We start from the raw sequence: 25,960 nt of genomic DNA on the forward strand, positions 1-25,960 counted from the left end.
CGCTTAATTGTTGGTTGCTTAGTTGCCTTGCACGTTTTTGTTCATGAGTTCAGAACGCCAAAAATGTTGATGGGCATATTTGGTATCAGAACGGGGCAACATATAAAATAAGCAGAAGGATATATCTTATTATTGCAGTTGCTCTGTTCCAAATGGCTAACAGACACACACACACACACATACGCATGAGTGTGGGCGTGTGAATAACTGTTGCTGTGTGGACACAAAATGTTTATGAGTACTTTAGGTCGAGCATCGGGCTCATGGCTGCCCATCAGCATCATTCACATTTACGGCGCCGTCCATGGCGACTGTTGCTTTTACAATGTGCCGACCATTAGGGGTGAGTAGTGATGGCCCAATGGCACTCCAATATTTTGTTTTTTTGCGCTACCGTCTCGCTGCCTCCTTGCTTTTTATTCTGTACACTTCCTATCTTCCGCTCCCTTTTTTCTTTTTATATTGTCAGTGATTTGCTCTTGGGCTCATAAAATGCAAGCAAATTGAATTATTCTTTGCAATTATGCAGCGACAGGGAACAGGAAATGGCAACGGCAGCCTCCATTTTGTTTTATTTCGTATGTTCCGTTGCTGCCGCTGTCGTTATCTGCACGCCCGCACCTTAAACACTCATTCCTGAATTACATTTTTATGAATTGAAAAATGGCAAGCGCGTAAAAGGAATTCATTTATCGTGCTAGCACGCTTTTGTGTACCTTTTAATTGCTATTTATGATGCAAATGGCTCATGTGCAATTATTGAAATCTGCTGAAGCATAAACTGAACAGCATGTTAACATGTGTATGCACTTACACATACATATTTGTACTTTTGACCAAATTCCGAAACTACTTCAAGCAATTCATTCCACGGAATTAAGGCGTGTTCAGCAAAAGTACAACAAGATGTGGCGAAATCAGATATACATACTTTTTTAGTCAGTTTTAAAAACCAAAGCTATGGGAAGTAATACATTAAAAATGTATGCATTTCAATCTTAGGATTAACAATATTTTCCAGCTAATCATTTGAACACACAAAGCTCATAAATGAAATGCAAATTTCCACCTACAAAATAGCCATCGATCTTATTTTAAAAGATGTTTTAAAAAACATCAGTGACAAAATCTATATCCATAAATAGAGCGTTTTAGTGCATTATTATGAATAGGTTTGTTTATTTCTTTTTGACTTGTGAGCTCAACCACCTATTTACTTTACTATATTTATTCGTTACCTATCTCTTTAATAATAAATGGTTGTTTATATGATTACTTTTTTAATGCATAATAAAAATAATACTGTAATAAATAATATTTTGCTAAAGAACTAAACATCAATAACCAGCTAATGAATTAATTTTATCTTGGCTTGCTTAAATAAACATTTAGCTTAATATTCTTAACTTCATATTAAACGGCTCAGTTCAATGATTTATTCATTTGAACTTTTTTAATATAATGACTTAGAACTATTCATTACGACCCAAAGCAGCTGCTTTTTAAAACATCCTTTAAGTCTAAAAGATTGGAAAATGCAGAACATTTTCTGAACAATGTCTTTTATATCCGCATCTTTAGTTTAGGCTGAGCTTTTTTAAGACATTTCATTCTTTGAAACATTTTTGCAACTTTTTTATAATTCTTTTTACTCAGAAATAAATGAATTTTGTTGACTGAGGTGCTTAAAATATTCCCCATTTGGGGAACTTACAAATGTAAGGCTTGTGCATGAATGAATGATATTTATTACTTTAACAATTTTCAAACTTTAAACCTGGATTACTTGTATTTCATTAGGGTTTCCTCAGAAGACCTGTTTCTAACACAAATTAAATTCAAGTAATTTCTTTCAATATAAATGTTGTAGTTTACAAGTATGTTTATGGCTTACCTTAGTGCTTTTGCGTTGTTCAGTTAGGCTTGTAGTTGTTTGTTATTCATATATTATTAGTATTATTATTATTTTTAAAAGTTGTTGTGATAAGTATTAACGACTATTTATATTTTGTAGTAGCTTTGATAATTTGTCTTAGGTAGATAGTTAGGTAGACAGATAGATAGACAGATAGAGAACGAGAGGGAGAACAAACAGCACACAACGCAGACCGAAGAGATTGTTTCCGTCTTTTCTTTATATCTTCTCAGTTAATTTCGGCATTGACTTTTGCTTCGTGTGTGGGGGCATTTCATATTCCACTTAAAAAAAATGAAAAAAAAAACACAATTTTTGTAAAACTGCAGCCATCTACATATACTATATAGACACGTTATATATTATTCTATAATGCACAATTAATGCTCTGCACTTGGCACACACTCGCACACACACTCGCGACACTTTCGAATCCCGACGTGGCAAGTTAATTAATTTTATTTGAAATTTTCGCACAACAATTCGTAAGTTGATTATATAGACGATGAGCTTTATTGGTCGAACAGATAATTATAATGCTGTTGATGTTTATGTTCATGATGACGATCAGCAAGATTCATTACATTCATAACCATTTTTGATATGTTGCATTAAGTTGTTGTTGCTGTTATTGCTGCTACTCTTGTCTGTTTTTTTTTTTTTTTAATTCTTTTTATTGTATGTATTTACATTATTTATTTGGATAATTTATTAATGTTTCTGGTTTATTTGCGCCGATGCTGTTGTTACACTTCTTGTTGTTATTGTTATTGTTGCTGGTGTTGCTGCTGCTGTTGCTGTTGCTTTTGTGAACCTTATACACATTGTTGTTGTGGGCGTCATCATTGCGGCTTCTTTGACATTTCCAGCTCATTTAACGGCCCCTCTGTGGCTTGTTAGCTTGCTTTGGCTCGGGAGAGAGATGGCGCGGCGTGGCGCTTTTTGTGTTGGTATTGGTATTGGTGTTGGTGGTGATCGTGATGGTGGTGGTGGTGGTGGTGGTGGTTGTGGCGGTAGCAGCGGCAACGTCGGCGGCACTTTTTAATGCTGCAATTGAACGACAAGCAGAGGAAACAGAAATTTTGTTATATGGCCTGACAACAATAAATTGCAACCGAAAATGTGCCAAATAATGGCTTCGTCGAGTGCGCCCCAAATGGGATAGCTACGTAAGACTTTTGGTAAAGAGAAAGAGCTATCAATGCATCGCATTATCGCTTTAAATTTCCAGATCAACACATATCCAAGAGCTATCAGCTTGATACTTATAACGTTCACTGCCTTTCCGGCTTATACTAAATTTAATTTCTGGAAAAAATATCACAAACACCTTATTTCCTTTTTTCCTTTATTTATTAAATCAAAAACTATGTAGTGGAATTTTTTAGTCGACAAACAACCAACTCTTTTAGAAAAAGCATTACCAAGATATTTATAATGAATTTTCGATTTCGGTTCACAGGAACTTTCTTCATTTGTTCGTCTATTAATTTATTCACTTGTCTTCCTCCATTGTTTCCTTTTCCATTTTGAAACCAAGATATTAACTGTTTAGAGCGGCTCATTTACCTTACACTGTTTCCTTAAATGTTTTGGCTCTCCGCAATGCCAAATATAATTTGATTGATTCTCAACAGATAGATCTTTCTATCGAAAGCCTTTCACGAAGTCAATAAATAAATCTCACATTTATAATATGTACACGGAATCGGCCGAATTTCTGTAAATTGTTAAACTTCTTTCTTTTCCATTTCTTCAATTACTTATCTTTTCGCTTTTATTAAAAAAGTTGCTATTTTATTTTCATTTTTGTGCTTGTTATCTTTTAACGGTCATCTTTTAGAAGCCTCTCACTGACTGCTAAACCATTCACCTAGTTCATTCGTTTTTCACAATTTCCGCCACACCTACAAAAACAACCACCAGCGAACATTATGTACCATATTTTTCATAGCTCCCCTGCTGATACGACTACTCTAAATTTCTGCACTCTTCTGCCCTTCATCTCTGCCTTTGAACCAACCAGTGCCTTAGTCCATTCATGAAATTCGGTTTCGCCCGCAGACAACTCGACGCAACTCTCAATCGGGGTCCCTCCTGACGACCAACGCAACAGCCGCTGTCCCCAAGGCCTTTAAACTTGTCGCACATTTTGATGAAGTATTTCCCTTATTTGCTTGTGGGCTTGGCGCTGTCAACACATCCACTCTCATTCCCAATCCCATTCCATCAGCAACCGCGCAACCAACAAACCATAATATTCTTCCCCGCTAGGCCGAAAATGTTCGAATTCCGGCGACTTGCCCATTTCGCATTGCCACAAATAATAATTTAAGTGAATGTCTCACTCATTGGGCCCGCGCCCCAGCTCTTGGCCCAAAGACGCTTAAAGACGCTTGCTTGGCTAACTTCTCTTTGTAGTTCTGTTTCACTTTTGCTTTCTTAGTTGCCTGTTTCCCTGCCACGATGCCAGGATGTCAGAATGCTAGAATGCCTGACTGCCTGCCCCACTATTTACTTATTTGTTGAGCATTTCATTTTGGTTCGTTAATAGCACAAACTTCTTGCAGCGAACAGCACTCAGCGTTGAAGGCGTTCCCTTTTCCGACTCTGACAAGATGCAGGCTTCCGGGCACTTCACACACCCATACACATGAAAAGAATTTCTGTTGCAGTTGCAACTCAGCTTGTGTGTCTGTCTATCTCTCCTCCTTTCCCCTGCACTCTCGCCTACTTTTGGCATTAGCCAAACTTGTGCGCAACAACGCACACAATTAACGCATCAAATTGTTTCTGTTGTTGTTGTTGTTGTTGTGGCATTTGTTGTTGAGACTTAAAAGTTTGGAGCTCAGAAATACACACGGAGAGACACACGCACACACTTGCATGTGCAACATCTTAAGCCTTTGAATTTTATTTAACTTGCTTTTTGCCATTTTCATTAAATATTTTTCAGTCAAAGTGCTGACTTTCTGTCCTAAATGTCCGTCTGCATTTGAGAATGTGTGTGTAACAAAATGGCGTACTTGAGTGATGCTTGGCAGGCGCACACACAATACAGACACACACACACACACACACACACACACACACACACACATACACACACAAAACAGAGAGACAGACAAATGCACGCACACGCAAGTACGCACAGGCATTGTGCCCAGCATATAACCAAATTTCAAGGACATTTCCAATGGCAGCCAGTGCGCAATTTTTGGATTTTTCGTTGTTTTTCATTTTTCAATTTGCAACTGCCAAAATCTAATTTTAATAACTACCATTAGAGACCAAACAAATTCTAAAAGCGTCCATTAAAATGTCCAAACTATGCCAAAAGAGCCACAAACCTCCACACTAAAAATCAAATTTAATTATCCATGTACATATTTTGAAAATATTCACATGCGTTAACTATAAAAATGGTAAAAACAAAATCAAAACTGGACGGAAATTATTACAAATTGATGATAAATATACACACATACAAACATATATACTTGTATATGTATACATATACAAATATAAACTCTATATATGTATACATATATGTATAAATAGGGGTACACATGTATGTATGTATATGTATATACTTGTATATTTTTGATATTTTGCCACAAGGTCCAACCAACGATGATTATAAGATCAAGAAGCCCAAAAACAAAATAGCATCATAATACTGAATAAATAAATGATAATAAAAATTATTTTAACGACGCGTCGGGCAAAGGCAAAAAATAAAAAATTAATTTGCTAAAATTGTTAACTAAACTGACACGTTGACCGCCTGTCTGCCTGACTGGCTGGCCAGTTGGCTGGCTGCGGCTTCTTCACATTTACGTCACAATAATTTTATGAATATTCAAATATTAATAAAACGGCAAATACAAAATAAATGCACAACAATAATTTTCCAAAATCTAAATTAAACACAGCAGGAAATATCGCTACGCAAATTGCTCAGAACACACAAGTTCTGTTGTTGTTGTTGTTGTTGTTGTTGTTGTTGTTGCTGCTGCTGTTGTTGTTGTTGATTATAAACCCACCTCGTTGGCCACAGTTGGCGCATTAGCTCAACATTCGCTTTTAGTTCACCAAAAAAAGATGCAAAAAAAATATTTTTTTTTACAAAATTTTCGAGGAAGAAGTTTAGAAGCCGCGCGAGAAGAACGACGCTTACGACGACGGCAGCGACAACGACAACGAGGGCGACCACGACGCCGACGACGAAAAGGATGCGATAAAAAAAAATCGGCTTTTGAACATTAGGCGATATTCAAATGGGCTTCATTCATCTTCTTCTTCCCCATGCGTTGCAAATTTTTTGGCGTCTGTTGCTGCGGCTGCGGCTGCGGCGGCTCAACCAAACATACGAGTACACTTCAAACGAGAGACGCGACGCCGGCGATGCTGCTGCTGCTGCTCCTACAGTTTCTGTTTCTGCCTACTATTTGGTCTTGGTCTTGGGTCTTCCACTGCGCTACGTCTGTGAGCGACTGCGATTGCGACTGCGGCGGTGGCAGCGGCGGCAGCGGCGGCGGCGGCTACGCGTGCTACAACTACTAAAGGAACGGCAACTAATGCTGCTGCTGCGTGCGTTGCGCTGCGTTCGCGTTCGCGGCTCTGTACATCGCGGCGTATACCCAACGACTATGGGCCACTGACGCAGCGCCAGTTCTGGAGACCCGCAATGCTATCGCCAACAACAGTCAACCGCCACGGCTGCACGTTCGGGTCAGGCCCGACGAAAACACGCACGAGCGCAAATACGAACACATACATACGAGCATACACACACACACACACACACACCCACAGCTAGGCAGCAGGCAGGCTGGCATGCAGAGCAGCGAAAGCAGAGAGCAACATTTGTCGAATGCAGTCGCCGCAATTGCCGCAGTCGTACGGCCGCAGCAGCAGCAGCAGCCATCAGGAAAAGATGCTTTTACCTTAAGCTTTTTTTTCTTGTTTCTTGCTTTTGTCGTTGTGCGCTTTTTGGCTAATTCGATTTTTATCAGCGCACAAAATTTAATTTCAATCAAATGTCGAAGTCGAAAATAGCCCTGAAAGCTTCACGCGCTGCACCCCCAGCAAGAACTTCAAAATTCAAGGTCAGCAGCGCCAACAGCAACAGCAGCAGCAGCTAGCCAGAATGTTCGAAAACTCCAAGCCGAAGCAACAATCTGCGTTGCTTTGAACACTCAAATGGGAAAATACCAAAATGCCGGGTGCTATTTAAGCTTTTAACTCGAAAAAAGCTTTGCGCGCGCTTGGAAGCGACCATCTCCGCACACAGGAATGGATAAAAGGAATGCTATAAGGAATGGGAAGTAAAATGGGCCAACATACCAACACATAGGGATAAAAAGCAGCAACAGCTGCAGCGTATTTTCGATATTCCAGTCGAAAGTTTCCAACGTAAGCTTCCTCTAAAGCATTCATAACAACAACAGTAACAACAAACCAGATAGAAAATGCGGCCCGAAATAAGGAAAGCGCGAATTAAATTACCATTCAGATAGAATCAAACAAAAAACAAAGAGTGCGCCAATATTTCGTATTACACATATACTTGTACATATACATATGTATGTACATACATATGTTCAAGGACGTCCGCCAAATGGAACTCGAGGATGCCAACATCTGCCCCTCCCCTTTGAGCCCGGCCCCCAGTTATTTGCAAAACCCGTCAGAAGTTTTATTTAATATTTTGCCATTTTTAGGCGATTCTTCTCAGCCCCAGAACTCTAACTTTATTCAGAAATATTAATTTTAATCGGCGGAAAAACATTGAAAAAGTACAACATACGAGAATTAATTTATTTATTTATGATCCTTATCCTAGCATTACAAGTATCAGGGTACTCTTAAATTATTACGCTAGGCATTATACATTTTTATAGATCGAACTTAGGTTATTTTCATATGATTTTTTTTTTCGGCATTAAACATTTTTAATTATTTTTCATTATTTTTATTTTTTGAAGATTTATCAGTTTTACTTTTTTTGAACGTATATTGCATACTAAAATAAGTGTAGAATTAATAGTTTAATTTAAGGTAACGTTCATTTAATAAACATTTTGTAAGTGTGCTTGAATTTTAACTCCAAAGTGCGTTTCGCTACTGACTATTTTTGGGTAATGCGCTGGCTCATTCCACAGATGAAGAGCGGAAATAAATAAATGCTTTTCCGAGCTTACTAATTTCTATGTCGTGCATACTAAATTGTTCGTTCTTCTTGATGTTATAATGAACACTAGAGTTCTAAGTTTAATCCAAGAGTTAGTATCAAATTGTATTTAAAACAAGGCGTTTAACAATAACAAAATGTATGGCAAATTATGAATGAACAGGGATTCACAACTTTCTACGCCACAAAACAATAAAATGATAGTGATTGGCACTTCGGGTATCTCATCTAGCGGCTCTGTATAAAGAAGAGGTAGAAGAAAGCTATTAAAAACTTTTCTTCGGACTTGTTGTTACGGATGAAATGAAAATGGAGATAGATACTATGCCAAATTTAATTTATGTAGCTTCGAAATTAGGGACAGAATGGACGAAATTCTGTAGAAGGGATAAAGGAAAAAAATAAAATAAATTCGCATTGTCTAGCAACTAAAATAGTCTACATACCAAATTTGGTGAATGTGGACTCAGCCGTTATCGAAATGCGGGCGATCATACAGACAGACGGATTACAGAAATTAAATAAACATTAAAAGAAATGATGTATTGTTCAATACATACTTATAATAATGTGGAACGAAGATACTGCAATACTAATTTATTTCACCGGGTCTTACAAACCAATCTCATCTGCTAAAATTGATGAGGCTTTTCTTTACAACAGGTAGACGTCAAATATTCTCCATTCCTAGAAGATGTAGTGTTACTTATAAGTATAAGTACCAGTGTTACAAGGGCATCTATTGGGTGGAAGCTCTAGCCTTAGAGTCTAAGGCATTAAAAGACATAAGTATGACTGTTCATTTGGGAAGGTTTTCGAAAAACCCACGGATATTTGTAATTTGTTCATTGTTTATTTAAGAGAGTCTGTAAATGACGTGTTTTTTCTTTAGTTACATTTTAAACCATTTTTATACATTTTACCGTATTGTTCTTTCCTCAAAAGTATACTCAAATTTCTACTCGTAATTGCATTGTCCCGGCTTCAGTGCTGTGTGCATTTTGTTTTTCCTTTTTGTTGCCTCTTGCTTTTAAGCGGATTCATCTTCGAACACAGGTATGTATGGGTGTGTGTGTGTGTTTTTTCGCTTTTGCCTTCTCTCTGTGTACAACGCTGCCTCTGATTTTGTTATTGCCTTCAGCTGTGCTTGTAAGCGCTAAGAGATTGTTTCCAACTCCGCTCAGTGAGTTTTTGATTAATTAACCGTTTGTCTGTACTTTGCGCTCGCGCACTTCAATTCATCAATTAACCCTTGTCTCCACTCATCCATAATATCGTGCGGCAATAAGTCTTTCACATACATACATACGTATATAGCAAATGATTCCAAACAACTACAGCTTGTTATTTGTTGGTTGTGCGCGAATTTGTATGTGTGCATAGAAATATTGTTTAATTCCCCAGAAATTGATGACAATACGAAGATTAAATTTATTAAAATACATCAGATAGTTAAGAAACTCTAGGGAGCTCTACTCCGGCAAATAGTTGCTTAACCACCTACGTTTTTAGAGATGCCTCCTGCATAGAAATATTGTATTGTATATGAAGATTAAATTTATTAAAATGCATCAGATAATTAAGAAACTCTAGTGAGCTCTACTCCGGCAAATAGTTGCTTAATCAGTAGAACCTAAGTTTTTAGAGATGCCTCCTAGCACGGCCCAGTTAGCTTCATTGCAACCGAATTCGCCCCCGTAGTGGAAATTAGATGAGGCCGACCATTTCATTTTAATTTGTATACCCGAAGGGGTAAAAAGATATATTGGGTTTCTGCCAAGTATGTAACCGGCAGAATTAAGCATCTCCGACCCGCATAAACTATTCTTAATCAGCATGATAAGAGAATTCGATGCAAATGATGTTCCCACATCGACCAAACTTAGTATATAGATTCTTTGTATTTTATTTTTTTGCTATATAAACCATTTAAAAATATTTAATATCGACTGTTTTTTTTTAGTTTCTTCCAAATCTGTCAGTTCTAAAAAAAATTATTAGCGAAACAATTTTGCACAAATATTGCGCCCACAAACTGCAGGAGGGGGTTTTCCCGCACAAAAGATTTTAAAAAGGGATAAGTGTTGAGACACCTGTTGGTCAACCAAAATTCTTCATCATATCAACTCCATCCAAATTGTGCGGGCAATCATCAAAGAACAGAGAGAAATCTTATAAAAATATCATAAAGCCGCTCGAAAACGTGAATGGATTGTATTCGCAAAAATGTTAATTTACAATTATTTTTCACTTAAAGTATAATTTTAATCACCCGTCAATACAAAAATTCATCTGATTTTAATATATTCAAAAAATGTTTCTTACTGCCGACTTGTTATTCGCGCAGGGATAAAATAACCTTATTTTAAAGTTAAAACACCGAAATAAATCATAAGCAAGTTGATAAAGCATGGATCCAAAGATTATGGGATTTCTAGTAAGTAAGCCTTCAGCCCCAGTTTCAGTTTTATTTCTTTTTAATTTTTTTTTTTTTTTTTTTTTGTGAACCTGAAATCAATTTTATCTTTTTGTTACTTGCAAAATGAAAAAGCTACAGTGAAAACTCTCGACAGGACACTCACGGTCGGCCAATTTTTGTCCGCCCAAGGGGAGTGTTCGCTTAAGGGGATACTTAATTACTTTATACACCGATCGAATGTTTTTAGAAAAAGTGTCCGCCGAAGAGAGTGTCCGGGTAAAAGAGGTGTCCATTAAGGGAGTTTTCACTGTACTTATAAATGTAAAGAAAATATGGAAAGTGGACAACAAGGGCAAGAGAGCGGCAGAGAAGGAACTGCGCATCCAACAAGACCATGTAGGGCAGCACAAATGTGAAATTTGTTTAGTATTTTAAGAGTATTTCAAGAACATATTTTGTAAGGACTTTAAAAATATATGGAATCCATGAAGAAAATTATGTAATTTTATTGTCTTGTGAATACGATAAACAAATGAACGTGCATATTGATATGAGCAAGAAAAATTGAGCAGGATCGCAACAGTTTGCACTGATCGAGTCAAATTTCGAGGAAGTGCTCAAAGCAGATGGTACTTAAGCGTACTTTTTAGCCATGTTTGGCAAACAACTTCCATGACGCCAGCACACCATGTTGCCAAGGTGAAATAAAACAATCGGCAAACAGTTGAAGCAACCACTTCACAACAATAGTTACCAAGCATAGTCAATCAAAAATATTTATAATAATTTTAGCCACATTGTTTTCTAATTTAAATTGAATATTGGTAATTAACGGCCAGCCTCAATATGTCCAATAAATATAATTTCTCGAAGCTGCTCCAAACGAAATCGAGTGCGCGCTCCAAAGATGCAGAGGTGCGTAAATCCAAAACCGGAGACTTTCAGTCTTCCAAATCTGAGGACGTTACCAAAACTGGGGAGATGCGCAGTTCTAAATCGGGGGAGGGGGATAAATCCAAATCTGAGAAGGGTCACAAATCCAAATCCGAAGACGTGCACAAATCCAAATCGGGCAAGGTGCACAAATCCAAATCTGCAGACATACCGGCTATCAAATCTGGTGAATTTTCTCAATCCAATGAAATGAAAGTCATCAATGGGGAAAGCGGTTCATCGCACAGCGAAGCCATGATACACAGCGATTCATCGTCTCGCAGTGGAACACCATCAACGTACAGCGATACCGTACCGGATCCTCCCAAGCGTGCTACAAAGCAATCGTCGAGGGTTGATTCGAAAAAGAGCGGGACCAGTCGTCCCATTAGTGCAAACACGAGCGCCAGTCTTGTGGTTAATAATAAGGATAGGGGCTCGAAAAAAACGCGTCACGCCGATTTTGTAATGCCATCGAGATCGTACCTATTGAGCAAATTATCGGTGATACCCAGTAAAACGAAAATAACCACAGGCGCCTCACTTATACCCGATCTCAACGTCATCATCAATCGCATGCGCGCTAAAAAGGACGACAGTTTCGTCTACATGGACTACATGCTTCCAACAGACAGCGAGTTCTTCACACCCTATAGTCTGCGAGAACTCACATATGCAGAGTTGGATATCTTTGAACCATACTACACGATTACTAGACATGGCGTTACGTACTGGCACTGTGGCGAGAACTTCTTCACACCACTCCTTCAATGGCAACAGGAGTTCGAGCAGTTCCTGAGCATTATTCAAATTCGATCTTTCTCAATTTTTCGCGTTTGGAAGGGCTTCAAGGTTTGGGAGAAGGCGGTAAAGTGGAAGAAAATCTTTACAGCACGCGACTTTTTGGAGAATAATCTCTTCATTGCCATACCACATCTGGCCAAGGCCACATTGAAAATTCGATCCGAAATTGTACAACTGGAGCGTCTGAACTTTGTCAACGTTACCAACATTGAGAACTGGCATCCGTTCTACTTTCTGGAAATGCACATGCGCATCTACGAGAATCTGTTTCGGGTCTTCAATGACTTTCGCGATATAACTGGAAAGGCAATATGTGAGTAACATATGCCCAGAGTGTTTAGAACTTTCTCATCTTGTGACTCGCACGCAGTTCGCGCCTGCACGGATGCCATAACAGCACGTGGTTACTACCCGGACGATGAGATCAACTACTATCCGTCGATTAAGAAGATGCGTGAGGCTCATAGCTTTATGGATCGTGCTCGCAAACGGAGTTTCTGCAAGACATTAACCAAGTAAGTGTGCGAACACTTCCATACTTGGCTAAACTCTCAGTATTTAATGTCGACAGCTTTCTCACCTTCTGTGACATGATGGTCTATCAGATGCTGTACCGTGTGACAATCAAGAGTTTTGCGGATCTGGCCGGCGCCTTTGACTTACATGATAGGCTGGGGCCATCGGAAGCCGAGATTAAGAGGCACCAGCGCTTGGATAAGCGCATCGAGCGCACCCGACCACCGAAAAAGCCGCAAAGTCCCTTCTTTCTAATTAATCTGCGTCTGCAGCCAGATCGAATCGACTTGGAGCCACAGGAGGAGATCTTGAAGGTTGTATTTCAACGCATTGTTGGCCTAATATTGGAGACCGTTCTCGAAATACGCACATTCACGACAGATCCCATGTACCTGCAATATACTATGTAAGTTAATCCCTTTAATAGCTTAAGGATTGATTATATTGTGCAATATAATTCGATAACCCGCATAGGCCCTCGATTATGGGGCGTCAGGAGGAGATATTGTACGATGGGGCACCTGATCTGCACTTTCTCTTACGTGCCGATCAATCATTTCAACTCAACCGGTAAGTCTTTATAAATTATATGTCGCATATGTTCATAATATCCATTGTTTCGATCGCAGCAAGAACATTTTTCTTATCATTCATGCGTCGTACGAGCGAGCACGTCTGTACGCCACCCGCTTCCACAGTATTCGAGAGAACTATGAGGTGGATACTCGCACAGATCCCTCCACTCTGAACCGGGAGCGCGGTAATATACCTTCACAATGTCTGATTTGTATTTTTAAAATATTCCACTTCTTTATCGCTTATGGATAGATTTGATTAAGCTGCGCGAGTACTGCGATCGATACTGTAACAATGTGCGAGCCCTAGATGGAATATTGAACAACATGAATCTGGGTCTGCTAAAGATCACGCAGTCCAACTTGAAGGACACGGTCACTCCCGTTTGCCAAAAATTGCAAAACACGCTCGCCGTCTATCTGCCAAAGCTGGCTGAGGAGGAGACTACCCGCATATATCAAGGGGCTCAAGAATTCTACGGTCGCATCTCTTACGATCCGCTCACAACGGTTGATCTCGTATCACATATTCGTTATCTTGATACTTGCGCTGGCGAGCTGGACGCCCTATTCGTTGGTATCGACTATGTGCATGATCTGCTGCTGATCATCAAGGACTTTTCGATTCCAATCGATGATGATCGGAAGGAGGATTATATGGACACGGAGGACTTCTTGAATCGCACCAAAGAGACGTTGCAGGATACTCAAGAAAGGCGAGAAGACTTTGTCCTACAACTGAATGAGATCATTCAGGAAGATATAATCTCACTGAAGAAGGAAATACATGAGGTGGCTATCGAGGCGGTTCAACCTTGGCTGTTAAACGTAAGCAATGCAACTTTAATTTGAACTACAAGTATGGAAATAATCTCTAAACTACCTTGTTCCAGATGAAATCGGACCGCGCAGCTATTAACGCGAAGCTGGCTGCACTGCTGGATCAGTTGAATATCTTTCGAGCCCGCGCTGATGAGCTTATTAGCTACCAGAAAGAATTCAAGCTCGATCTTACCATGTACGAAGAAATGGACCAAGCCTTTTATGATATACGCATGCGCCAGAACCTATTCAAAACATTGGAAGACTGGGAGACAGCTCTAGAAGAATGGGAATTGGCGGAATTTAACACACTTGTTGTTGCTGAGATGGTTGATCTGAATGCCAAGACCATCAAGAACTGTTTGCAATTCCTTAAATACCTGCCTGAAAATAATATTGTGCCGCTGCTTCAGAAGTCTGCGGAAGATTTCAGAGAAAAATTGCCTGTCATTGGTTATCTGCGCAACCCCAATTTGCGAGCGGTACGTATTTTTTATTGAACCTATAATAAGAAACCCTAACACCACACGCAATACAGCGTCACTGGACCGATATCGAAGAGCTGCTCGGTAGAAAATTCTTCCAAGAAAGAGACATCAAAATCGCCACATATGAGGATGTAAATGCTTTTGCCAATGAAGAAACTGCGGAGGCCCTCATGCAAATATCATCGCAAGCTACAGGGGAAATACAATTGGAGAATATGCTCAAGAATATCGAGCAGATTTGGAAGGAAACCGACTTATCCTGCGTCATGCACCATGATCAGAAAGATGTGTTTATTCTCGCTGGCACAGAAGAACTGCAAGCTGTGCTGGATGACTCAAATGTGAATATTAATACCATTGCTGCCTCCAAGTTTGTGGGGCCCATAAAGTCGCGTGTCGATGAATGGATCGAGGCTATGGATCAGTTTGGAAAGACCTTTGGTATTGCCCATTGAAGTCGATAAATTCTCAAACAACTCTCATTATATTTTGCTGCTGTTTACAGAGGCATGGATGGATTGTCAGGGCCAATGGATATATCTGGAAGCCATTTTCGCATCGGCAGACATACAACGACAGCTGCCCAATGAGGCTAAAATGTTCTTCACCGTTGACAAGAGCTTTAAGGAAATTGTGCGTCAGGCGAAGAAAGTCTCTCTGGCCTTGCCCACCATGTCCAGCAAGGATGTGTACGATACACTGGTGGAAAACAATCGACTGTTGGACTTGATAACCCGTGGTCTGGAGGCCTATCTGGAAGTGAAGCGTGTTGTATTCCCTAGGTATGTTATATTTGAATATTATTTCATAGGCTGGAACTTAATCTTCATGCGCCTACCATCACCAATAGGTTCTATTTTCTATCCAATGACGAGCTGCTCGAGATACTGGCTCAGACGCGCATTCCCCAGGCTGTACAGCCCCATTTGCGCAAATGCTTCGATGCCATCTATCGCCTCGAGTTTGGCATGAAAGAAGGTGGCGATGGAAAAATGGTTTTCACCAACGACATAGTTGCCTTTCTATCACCCGAGGGTGAAAAACTGCAATTCGGCAAAGGTTTGAAGGCACGTGGCGCTGTCGAGGAGTGGCTCAGCAAAGTGGAGGAGGCTATGTTCCTATCCGTCAAACGTTACATGCGCTTTGGCTATCAATGCTATCCAGCCAAAGAGCGACATGAGTGGTTTCAGGATCATCCCAATCAAGTCGTCATTACTATATCGCAGGTGCTTTGGGCCGCAGATATACATCGCATAGTTGACACAAAAGAGAAATCAACGGATATTGTCGTCGAAAAGATGGCTAGGTTCGAGGCAAAATGTCTTAAGGACTTGGGTAATCTCGCAGCGCTCACTCGCAAAAGTATTACCTCATTGCTGCGTAAAGTTCTATGCGCTCTGATAACCATAGATGTGCATGCTAAGGATTCGGTGCACATGCTGGTCGAAAAAAGAGTCACCAAATCGTAAGTATCAACCTCATTAATAAACATGAATTAGTTTTCGGGAACTCATTAATCAGAACATAATTTAGCTTGACAGCTTAACTGTCCCAGCCCCTGAAGATTCTGTTATAAGCTCGCTTTCTATCGATCAATCCCATTTGGGGAGAACAAATTTAAAGCTTCATTGGTTACCTTAATTCTGTACTTACAATCCTGAAAAATAACCTAATTATTGATTGAGTTCCTTTCAATTTTCAGCAACGACTTTAATTGGCTTAAAATGCTGCGTTTCTATTGGCTCGACGACACTGAGACGGTCTCTTCTCGCATGGCAGCTGCCGACATACCATACTACTATGAATACTTGGGAGCGGGCGGTGTTTTGGTCTTAACTCCACTAACAGATCGTTGCTACCTCTGTTTGATGGGAGCTTTCCAGATGGACCTTGGCGGTGCTCCGGCAGGTCCGGCGGGTACCGGCAAAACGGAGACAACCAAGGATTTGGCCAAAGCGCTGGCCAAGCAATGCGTTGTCTTTAACTGTTCCGATGGGCTGGACTACAAGATGATGGGCCGTTTCTTCTCTGGGCTGGCACAATGCGGTGCATGGTGTTGCTTCGATGAGTTCAACCGCATAGACATCGAGGTGCTCTCCGTCATTGCGCAGCAGTTGATTACAATACGTACGGCCAAGGCAATGAAGGTGAAACGGTATGTAGGAATATAAAGAGAGTAACCCCAGTCTAACATAGTGTCTTTACAGCTTCATTTTTGAGGGGCGTGAAATTAAAATAAACCGTTCATGCTGTGTCTTCATCACAATGAATCCCGGCTATGCTGGTCGCACGGAGCTGCCCGACAATCTTAAGGCACTTTTCCGTCCAATATCCATGATGGTGCCTGACTATGCGCTCATCTCTGAAGTGATATTGTACTCCGAGGGCTTCGAGGATCCCAAAATATTGGCCCGCAAGATGGTGCAAATGTACCAACTTTGCAGCCAGCAGCTTAGCCAACAAAATCACTACGATTTTGGAATGCGTGCCGTAAAGTCAGTGTTGGTTATGGCCGGCGCCTTAAAACGCGCCTCGCCAGATCAGCGCGAAGACATCACGCTCATTGCGGCGTTGCGCGATTCTAACATTCCGAAATTCTTGGCAGACGATGCTGTACTCTTTCGTGGCATTCTTAGCGATCTGTTTCCGGGCGTTGAGCTGCCGGACTCACAGCATCCCGATTTGGAGGAGGCACTGCGCATCGGACTGCGGCTCAAGCATCTACAGCCCGTTCCCACAACTATTCGTAAGTGTCTGCAACTCTATGAGACGATGTGTGTGCGCTGGGGCGTTATGCTGGTAGGGCCCACCGGAGGTGGCAAGTCCGTGGTCCTTCATGCACTCGAATTTGCTTTGGCACACCTCTTCGAAAACAATGTTAAAGATCCCAATTTTCGACCCGTCAACATTCAAACGATGAATCCTAAGGCAGTCACCATGAACGAGCTCTACGGATATGTGGATCCCAAGACTCTAGAGTGGCAAGATGGCTTACTCGGCATTGCTGTTCGTTCTGCAGTCAACGTAGAGGGTAAGTGAGCTGAGAGGCAATGCGACCAAGTGTATATATAATCTTGATATATTTGTTATAGAGGAGATACATCAATGGATTATGTGCGATGGACCCGTGGACGCTGTTTGGATCGAGAACTTAAACACTGTCCTAGATGACAATAAAATGCTGTGTCTGGCCAACTCGGAGCGCATTAAGCTGACGGCATGGATTCACATGCTATTCGAGGTACAGGATCTGCTGCAGGCCTCTCCCGCCACTGTATCGCGCTGCGGAATGGTCTACGTAGATCCAGGCGATCTTGGTTGGGTACCGTTAGTAGACACCTGGCGAGAAATAGACATGGGCAGGAAACTGCCAGAGCCACTGGCCGAATTTCTGTATCAACTCTTTATCGGCCACTTTGACAGAGCCCTAAAGATCGAACGCAAGCGTGCCGCATACACTATAAGCCAGGTGCTCAGCGCCAAGGTGCGTCTGCTGTGCGCCCTCACCTCGTCACAGCTAGAGGAGGTCAAGTGGAGTTCATTGGAACAGGAGGATGCCAAGAATCTATTAACTAAGATATTTTCTTGGTGTGTGCTCTGGGCGATTGCCTCAAATTTAAAGGATGCTGAAAAGATCTCCTTTGAGGAACAGTGGACCAAAGCAATAAGTACACACCCAAACATGTTGTAAGTGTTTCTATGAATAGTATTAGAAAGGTAGTAAGTTCTCATTCGTGCCTCTTAAAAGCCCTCCAAAGCACACGATGTGGAACTATCGCGTCAATCTGGAGACCAAGGACTGGGGCAAGTGGATTGAAATCATGCCCCGGTTTATCTTTAGTTCGGAGATTTCCTACTACGACATGCAAGTGCCAACAGTGGATACCACAAAATATGGGTGAGCTATATCCCCTTCTCCACTATATCCTCGATCTGCCACTATTAATTTGTCTTATGTAAACGATGGCCTTCCCATCAGCTATGTAACGGACTTGCTGTTTAAACGCGACTTTCCCGTTATGTTCACTGGAGAAACGGGTGTGGGGAAAACTGTGCTAGCAATTAGTTGCTTGAAGCGTCTGTCCGAAGGCAAAGTAATACCAATTTTCCTGAATTTCTCGGCACAGACCAGCAGCGTGCGAACACAGGAGATGATCGAAGGGCCATTGGATAAGCGAAAACGTAACCAATTGGGTGCACCTCTAGGCAAGACGGTCATTATGTTTATTGACGATGTCAACATGCCTAAATTGGACACCTATGGCAGCCAACCGGCTATAGAGCTATTGCGGTTTGTCTAAAACGTGCCAATTACTCGAAAGACTTGACCACTAACCATCGCTTTACAGACAATTCCTTGACTTTAAAGGCTTCTACGATCGGGAGAAGATGTTCTGGAAGGAAGTATTGGATGTGGTTTTGGGTTGCGCATGTGCGCCCCCTGGCGGTGGACGCAATCCACTCACACCACGCTTTGTACGCCATTTCGCCCTCTTCTCTCTACCCAAGCCGAACGATGAGACCCTAACCCAAATCTTTAAGGGCATCTTATTGGGTTTCCTCGACAGCTTTTCAGCGGCTATACGCGCTCTTTCTGAGCCGATTGTGAATGCCTGTGTGGACGTTTATATGCGGGTGGCCAATGTTATGCTGCCCACACCAGATAAATCGCACTATATATTCAACTTGCGCGATCTGTCGAAATGTATACAGGGAATACTGCAGGCCAGCAATTTGTACTATAACATGGAGAGTCAAGTATTGCGACTCTTCTACCACGAAACAACGCGTGTTTTTCACGATCGTCTGATTAACAACGACGATAAGTCGCTGTTCAAGAACCTTATGGCCGACGTATGTTTGCTGCACTTTCACCGCGAGGTGGTGAAGAACGAGGAGCCTGCGTTGCTCTTTGGTGATTTCATGATCTTTGGCAAGCCCAAGGCTGAACGCATCTATGAGGAAATTAAAGATCATGGAAAACTGGAGAGTGTGCTAAATGATTATATAGTGGACTACAATTCTGTGGCAGTGGGCAAGCATATGAAGCTAATACTCTTCCAGGATGCCATGGAGCACACAGTACGTTTGGCGCGCTTACTGCGCAGCGACCGTGGCAATGGGCTGTTGGTGGGCGTGGCCGGTATGGGAAAGCAATCTCTCACAAAACTGGCTGCCCATGTCAACGAATACAACTGTTGGCAGATTGAGATGCGTCGCAATTATGATATGAACGCTTTCCACGAGGACTTGCGTGTGCTTTATCGCATTGCAGGCGTAAGTAGAGCGGAGGGGGAGCCCTGATCTACAAACCTACTAATATATCATATATCATATCCGATATTTTTGCAGATCGAAAATCGTCCTGTTGTGTTTCTACTAATTGACAGTCAAATAGTTGAAGAGGAATTCCTTGAGGACATCAACAATATTCTAAACTCGGGCGAAGTGCCAAATCTCTTTGAGGGCGATGAGTATGAAAAGATTATTTTGGATGCACGTGATCCTTGTAACGAAGCTAACAAGGATGAGGTGCGTTATGCATACAATTTTCTTGGACTCCATTAATACTTTTCTGTCACAGAGTTGCAATCGGGATGCCATCTACAAATTCTTCATAAACCGTGTGCGCAACAATCTGCATGTCGTCATATCCATGAGCCCGGTGGGTGATGCGTTCCGACGGCGATGTCGCATGTTCCCATCGCTGGTCAATTGCACAACCATCGACTGGTTCACCAGTTGGCCCACAGAGGCCCTGTATTCTGTGGCTCTGGGTCTGCTTACGAAAATTGCCGCAAAAATGGAAGATCGCATAGCACTGGCCAGCACCACGGTGTTTATGCATAAGGTGAGTAAACGAAAGCAATCTTATCCCAGCACAAGTGCCGCTCCTAATCGAATATTGGGCAGACTGTCGAGGATACATCGGTACGCTTCTACAAGGAGATGAAACGCTACTACTACACCACGCCCAGCAGTTACCTTGAGCTGCTGAAGCTCTATCAAAATCTACTTAAGTCCAAAACGCAAGAGATTGTGGCAAAGCGCAAGCGCATTGCTAATGGCTTAAATAAGTTGCTGGAAACCAACGAAGTGGTAAGTTGAAAGAGTTCATCCATGCTACCCAAACATTCTGCACATTTAAAACTTGCGAACCTCATAGATTGCAGTCATGCAAAAAGAACTCGAAGTAATGGTGCCCCAGCTGGATGAGAAATCGGCGCTAATGAAAAGTCTGCTGGAAAATCTGAACAAGGAGTCTAAAGCGGCCGATGTAGTCAAGCAGGGCGTAATAATGGATGAGGCAAATGCCAAAGAGAAAGCAGCCGTGGCACAGGCCATATCCGAAGATGCCGGTAAGGACTTGGAGATCGCAATGCCAGCTCTACGGGAAGCCGAAGATGCCCTCAAGGGCCTAACAAAGGCAGACATCAATGAACTCAAGTCGTTTACAACACCACCAGCGCTTGTACAGTTCTGTATGGAGGCCGTGTGCATTCTACTGGGTGCTAAGTGAGTATACTTCAGATATTGATGGTTCCATCTAATGTGTTTCCAACCATAGACCAACTTGGGCATCGGCCAAGGCAGTTATGGCTGATGTGAACTTCATCAAACGCCTGTTCGAATACGATAAGGAGCACATGAAAGATGATGTGCTCAAGAAAGTCAAAAAATATATTGACCATAAGGATTTTGTCCCAGCGGTAAGTGAATAGTACAGATTGCTATACAGGTTCCTTGTCCTTATCCTTTTAATTGCAGAAATTTGAGAAAGTTTCCAAAGTGGCCAAATCAGTGAGCATGTGGGTTATCGCTATGGACAAATTCTCCAAGGTATATAAGGTGGTGGAGCCGAAAATCAAGCGCAAGGAAGCGGCCGAGGCAGAGCTTAAAGAAGTGATGGTAGTCCTGCGCCAAAAGCAAAAGGAACTTGCGGCCGTTGAGGCCAAAATTCAATTGTTGAAGGACAGTCTCGATGAAAAGCAACGCGAATTCCAGGTCATACAGGATAATGTCGACTTGACCTATGGACGCATCAATCGAGCAGGTCGCCTCACCTCCGCCCTAGCCGATGAACAGGTGCGTTGGCGTGAGACTGTCAAGACGCTGACCGCCGACCTGGCATGTGTTCCAGGCGATGTGCTTGTGTCGGCGGCCTGTGTTGCCTACCTCGGCGCCTTTTCCCACGAATATCGTCGCGAACTAGGCACCCTGTGGGTGTCCAAGTGTCAAGAGTTTAAAATACCCTCAAGCAAGGAGTTCAATCTTCTCAAGATTCTCGGCGATCCGTATGAAATGCGCCAGTGGAACGTAGATGGCTTGCCCAAGGATAACATATCCATCGAGAATGGCATTTATGCGACACGCGCGCTCCGCTGGGCGCTCATGATTGATCCACAGGAGCAGGCAAACCGCTGGATACGCAACATGGAGAAGAACAACAACTTGCAAGTCGTCAAGATGACTGATGGCCACATGATGCGGGTACTGGAGAACAGCGTGCGTCAGGGCTATCCCGTGCTACTCGAGGAAATAGACGAGACAATTGATCCAGCCCTACGGCCCATTCTACAGCGCGAAACGTACAAGTTTGAGGGACGTGTATATCTAAAATTGGGCGATCAGGTTATCGACTACGACAACAATTTCAAACTGTATATGACCACCAAATTGGCGAACCCCCACTATCTACCAGAGGTTTGCATCAATGTGACATTAGTGAACTTTTTGGTGACAGTAACCGGACTCGAGGATCAACTGCTGGCGTAAGTCCCACAACTATTGACAACCATAGAAGCCACTCATGCCATAATTTACAGCGATATTGTGGCCATTGAGCTACCCGCCATGGAAATTCAACGAAATGATCTTGTAGTTAAAATTAACTCGGATAAACAGCAACTGATGCAGCTGGAAGACAAAGTGCTCAGACTACTCTTCAACTCTCAGGGCAATATATTGGATGACGAGGAACTTGTAGAGACACTGAATGATGCCAAGGTAGGATGGAGACTTTATTTACTAACGAACCTAACACTTCCCACTAACCCTACACACAGGAAACATCACTAATTATCGCCGCTCGACTTATTGACACGGAAGAGACGGAGAAAATAATAACCGCCTCGCGGGAACGCTACCGCATATTGGCCTCGCGCGGTGCAATACTCTATTTCGTGGTCGCTGGCTTGGCCGAAGTAGATCCCATGTATCAGTACAGTCTTAAGTACTTTTCGCAAGTCTTCTGCAACGTCATACGCGTCGACCATCCACCCTTGGCTATTGAAGCGCGTATCGCTTCCCTGATGACAGAGGAACTGAAAGCCATTTATGACAACATTTCGCGTGGTCTGTTCGAGAATCACAAAATTATCTTCAGCTTCCTACTGGCCCTCGCGGTGGAACGTCAAGAGGGTCGTGTCACTGACGATGAATTCAATTTTCTTACACGCGGTGCTGTCGGATCGGTGCGACCGAAGACCCAACCGGCGAGCACAAAATTAAGCCAAATGGAATGGGATGCCTGCCTATTTCTGGATGAGAATTTCAGCGCAAGCTTCGCCGGCTTTAGTGATGCTGTTACTCAGCCGTTTTTCTTGCAAATCGAGTCCAATAAGGAAGTGTTCGATTTCGCTCGCACAAAGCAAGAGCCAACAGACAAGTGGGATAAGCGGCTCAAGTCCTTCCAAAAACTCATGTTCATTTCCACGTTCCGCAAACCGCGCTTCCTGCTCAACGTTGTCGTGTATCTGCGTGAGACTGTTGGCAAGTACTTCACGGAAGCCTCGTCGGGGGCTCAATTGACAACAGTGTAAGTTGCATTATTCCATCATTGTAACTACATATCTACGAAGGATCACAACTATGTCTACCAATCACATCAACTTCTTCCATCTACAGCTTTCCGGACACCTCAGCCGTGACACCGTTGGTCTTTGTACTCTCCACCGGCTCAGATCCTATGTCGAGCTTCCAGAAGTTTGCCAAAGAATTGAAATACTCGGACAAGTATTATTCGATTTCGTTGGGACAGGGTCAGGGGCCCGTGGCTGAGAGTCTAATTGACAAAAGCTTACGTCTGGGTCACTGGGTCTTTCTGCAAAATTGCCACTTAGCCACCTCGTGGATGCGGACGCTGGAGACAATTGTGCGAAATCTAACACTAGGCATAACAAAGGCACACCCCGATTTTCGCCTGTTTCTGTCTTCAATGCCCATCAGACATTTTCCCATAAGTGTGCTGCAGAATTCGGTCAAAATCACCAACGAACCACCCAAAGGCATCAAGGCTAATGTGATTGGTGCACTGGCCGATCTCAAGAAGGATTTCTTCGAGAAGCACGTACAAAACGGCAAATGGCGTTCCATAGTCTTTGGCTTGTGCATGTTTCATGCCGTTCTCTTAGAGCGTCGTAAGTTCGGACCACTTGGCTGGAACATAACGTACGAGTTCAACGAAAGCGACCGTGAATGTGGTCTCAAGACCTTGGATTTCTTTATTGATCGCGAGGTACTGGACGAAATACCTTGGGAGGCCATTTTGTACATAAATGGCGAGATCACTTGGGGTGGTCGTGTCACAGACTATTGGGATCTGCGCTGCTTGCGAACAATTCTCACGATTTTCTCATCGCAACGCATTATAGCAGCCGATTATAAATACTGTCGAGGTGACTCGTATTATCGTGACCCCGGCAAAAAGACACTGGCAGAGTATTCAGAATATGTGCAGGGCTTCCCCGTACTGGAAGATCCGGAAATATTTGGAATGAATCAAAATGCCAATATTGTGTTCCAGACCAAGGAGACGGAGTTCTTCATAACGACGTTACTGCTGGGCCAACCACGCTCCTCTGCTGACGAGGGTCAGGCAATGGAGAATGAGATATGTTTACAGGTCATTACACGCATACAAGGTGTCCTAACCCGTAAGATTCAACGCGAGCCCCTACACGACACTCTAACCATAGTGAGTATCCAACTAGTATTGTAAACCTTTATTACCATTTTCCTATCATTATAGCTAGACAGCAAGGGTCAAGTACCTTCACTGACCACGGTGTTGGTGCAAGAGATCGATCGCTTTAACATCGCACTTAACATTATTCACGACAGCTTGTCCAATTTGGACAAGGCCATCAAAGGTCTTGTGGTAATGTCTGAAGAGCTGGAAAGCGTATTCAAATCACTGTTGGCCAATCTGGTGCCAGCTGTGTGGGCGAAACGTAGTTTCCTCTCCATTAAGCCGCTGCCCAATTACATAGCGGACTTTCAACGCCGTATCGACTTTATCCAGAGTTGGGCTGAAAATGGGGCTCCGCGTTCGTATTGGATTAGCGGCTTCTTCTTTCCGCAATCATTCCTCACTGGCATTCTGCAAACATACGCGCGCCGACGCATCCTCCCCATCGATTCGCTAAAGATTGACTTCGAGGTGATGGAAAGGGAGCTGGTGCAGCAGGATTTCTTCGAGACGCACGAGAAATTGGGAAATGTAAGCACAGGGTTTTTGGACAGTAATGTGAAATTTCTCTAGCTCCCTCCTCTCTCCACTCTTTCTCTTTAAGGACGCCAAACTCTATGGAAGCCTACCGGAATGTACTGATGCGCACATTAATGTGCACGGCATTTTCATTGAAGCCGCACGTTGGGACAAAAATCGTGGCGGGCTCTGTGATGCCAAATTTGGAGAACTATACACTCGCCTGCCTGTAGTTTGTTTCATGCCCTGCCTAGATATTAAGCCAGATGTCCGCTACGAAGCGCCGCTCTATAAAACACAACAACGTTCCGGCGTGCTCTCAACTACGGGCCACTCCACAAATTTTGTACTTTCCGTGCTCTTAGACAGTGTTAATGAGCCAGAGTTTTGGATTATGCGTGGCACTGCGCTGGTATCGGCAGTCATGGAGAACGTCTCCTAGATGAAAATGTCTATTTAAAATAATTTTGCATTTAATTGTCTTTTTGGTGTCTTTATTTTGTTAGTTTCATTTTAACTTTGTTCGATTTTTAAGGTATTGCCAGAAAAAATGGTATATAAGTATGTTGTATATGTTTAAATATATATATATATATATATGTATATGTAGATGGTACATTTGTGTACGTTTTGTATATACGTGTGTTTAAATGGTTGCCTAACTACAATTGGTATAGGGGGAAGGGGAAGTCTATTTAAATTTATTGTTGCTCAAACTTTAAGCTTCGCACAGTCTAATTGCATTTTCCATGTTTAAACAAAGACTAACACCTAAACATTTTAACGAAACAATAATTTCAATT

General features: G+C 42.3%; 1 protein-coding gene across 1 annotated transcript; it reads left to right on the plus strand.

Moving 5' to 3' along the window:
• Window positions 1–11,376: 11,376 nt before the first annotated feature.
• LOC115626952 (dynein heavy chain 6, axonemal) lies at window positions 11,377–25,792 on the plus strand. Its single transcript, XM_030522468.1, has 28 exons — window positions 11,377–11,554; window positions 11,975–12,580; window positions 12,638–12,782; window positions 12,839–13,189; window positions 13,258–13,353; window positions 13,413–13,543; window positions 13,612–14,186; window positions 14,252–14,662; window positions 14,719–15,109; window positions 15,174–15,450; window positions 15,519–16,133; window positions 16,371–16,823; window positions 16,876–17,699; window positions 17,761–18,355; window positions 18,417–18,566; window positions 18,648–18,959; window positions 19,018–19,945; window positions 20,021–20,200; window positions 20,253–20,519; window positions 20,582–20,767; window positions 20,835–21,184; window positions 21,237–21,378; window positions 21,437–22,440; window positions 22,495–22,675; window positions 22,735–23,486; window positions 23,576–24,644; window positions 24,699–25,169; window positions 25,243–25,792. Exons 1-28 carry the CDS (start codon window positions 11,377–11,379, stop codon window positions 25,597–25,599), a joined length of 11,997 nt encoding a protein of 3,998 aa, XP_030378328.1. The 3' UTR covers window positions 25,600–25,792.
• The last annotated feature ends 168 nt before the right edge of the window (window positions 25,793–25,960 follow it).

This window comes from Scaptodrosophila lebanonensis, unplaced genomic scaffold (genome assembly GCF_003285725.1).
Source record: "Scaptodrosophila lebanonensis strain 11010-0011.00,11010-0021.00 unplaced genomic scaffold, SlebRS2 tig00000089-arrow-pilon, whole genome shotgun sequence".
Classification (NCBI taxonomy): domain Eukaryota; kingdom Metazoa; phylum Arthropoda; class Insecta; order Diptera; family Drosophilidae; genus Scaptodrosophila; species Scaptodrosophila lebanonensis.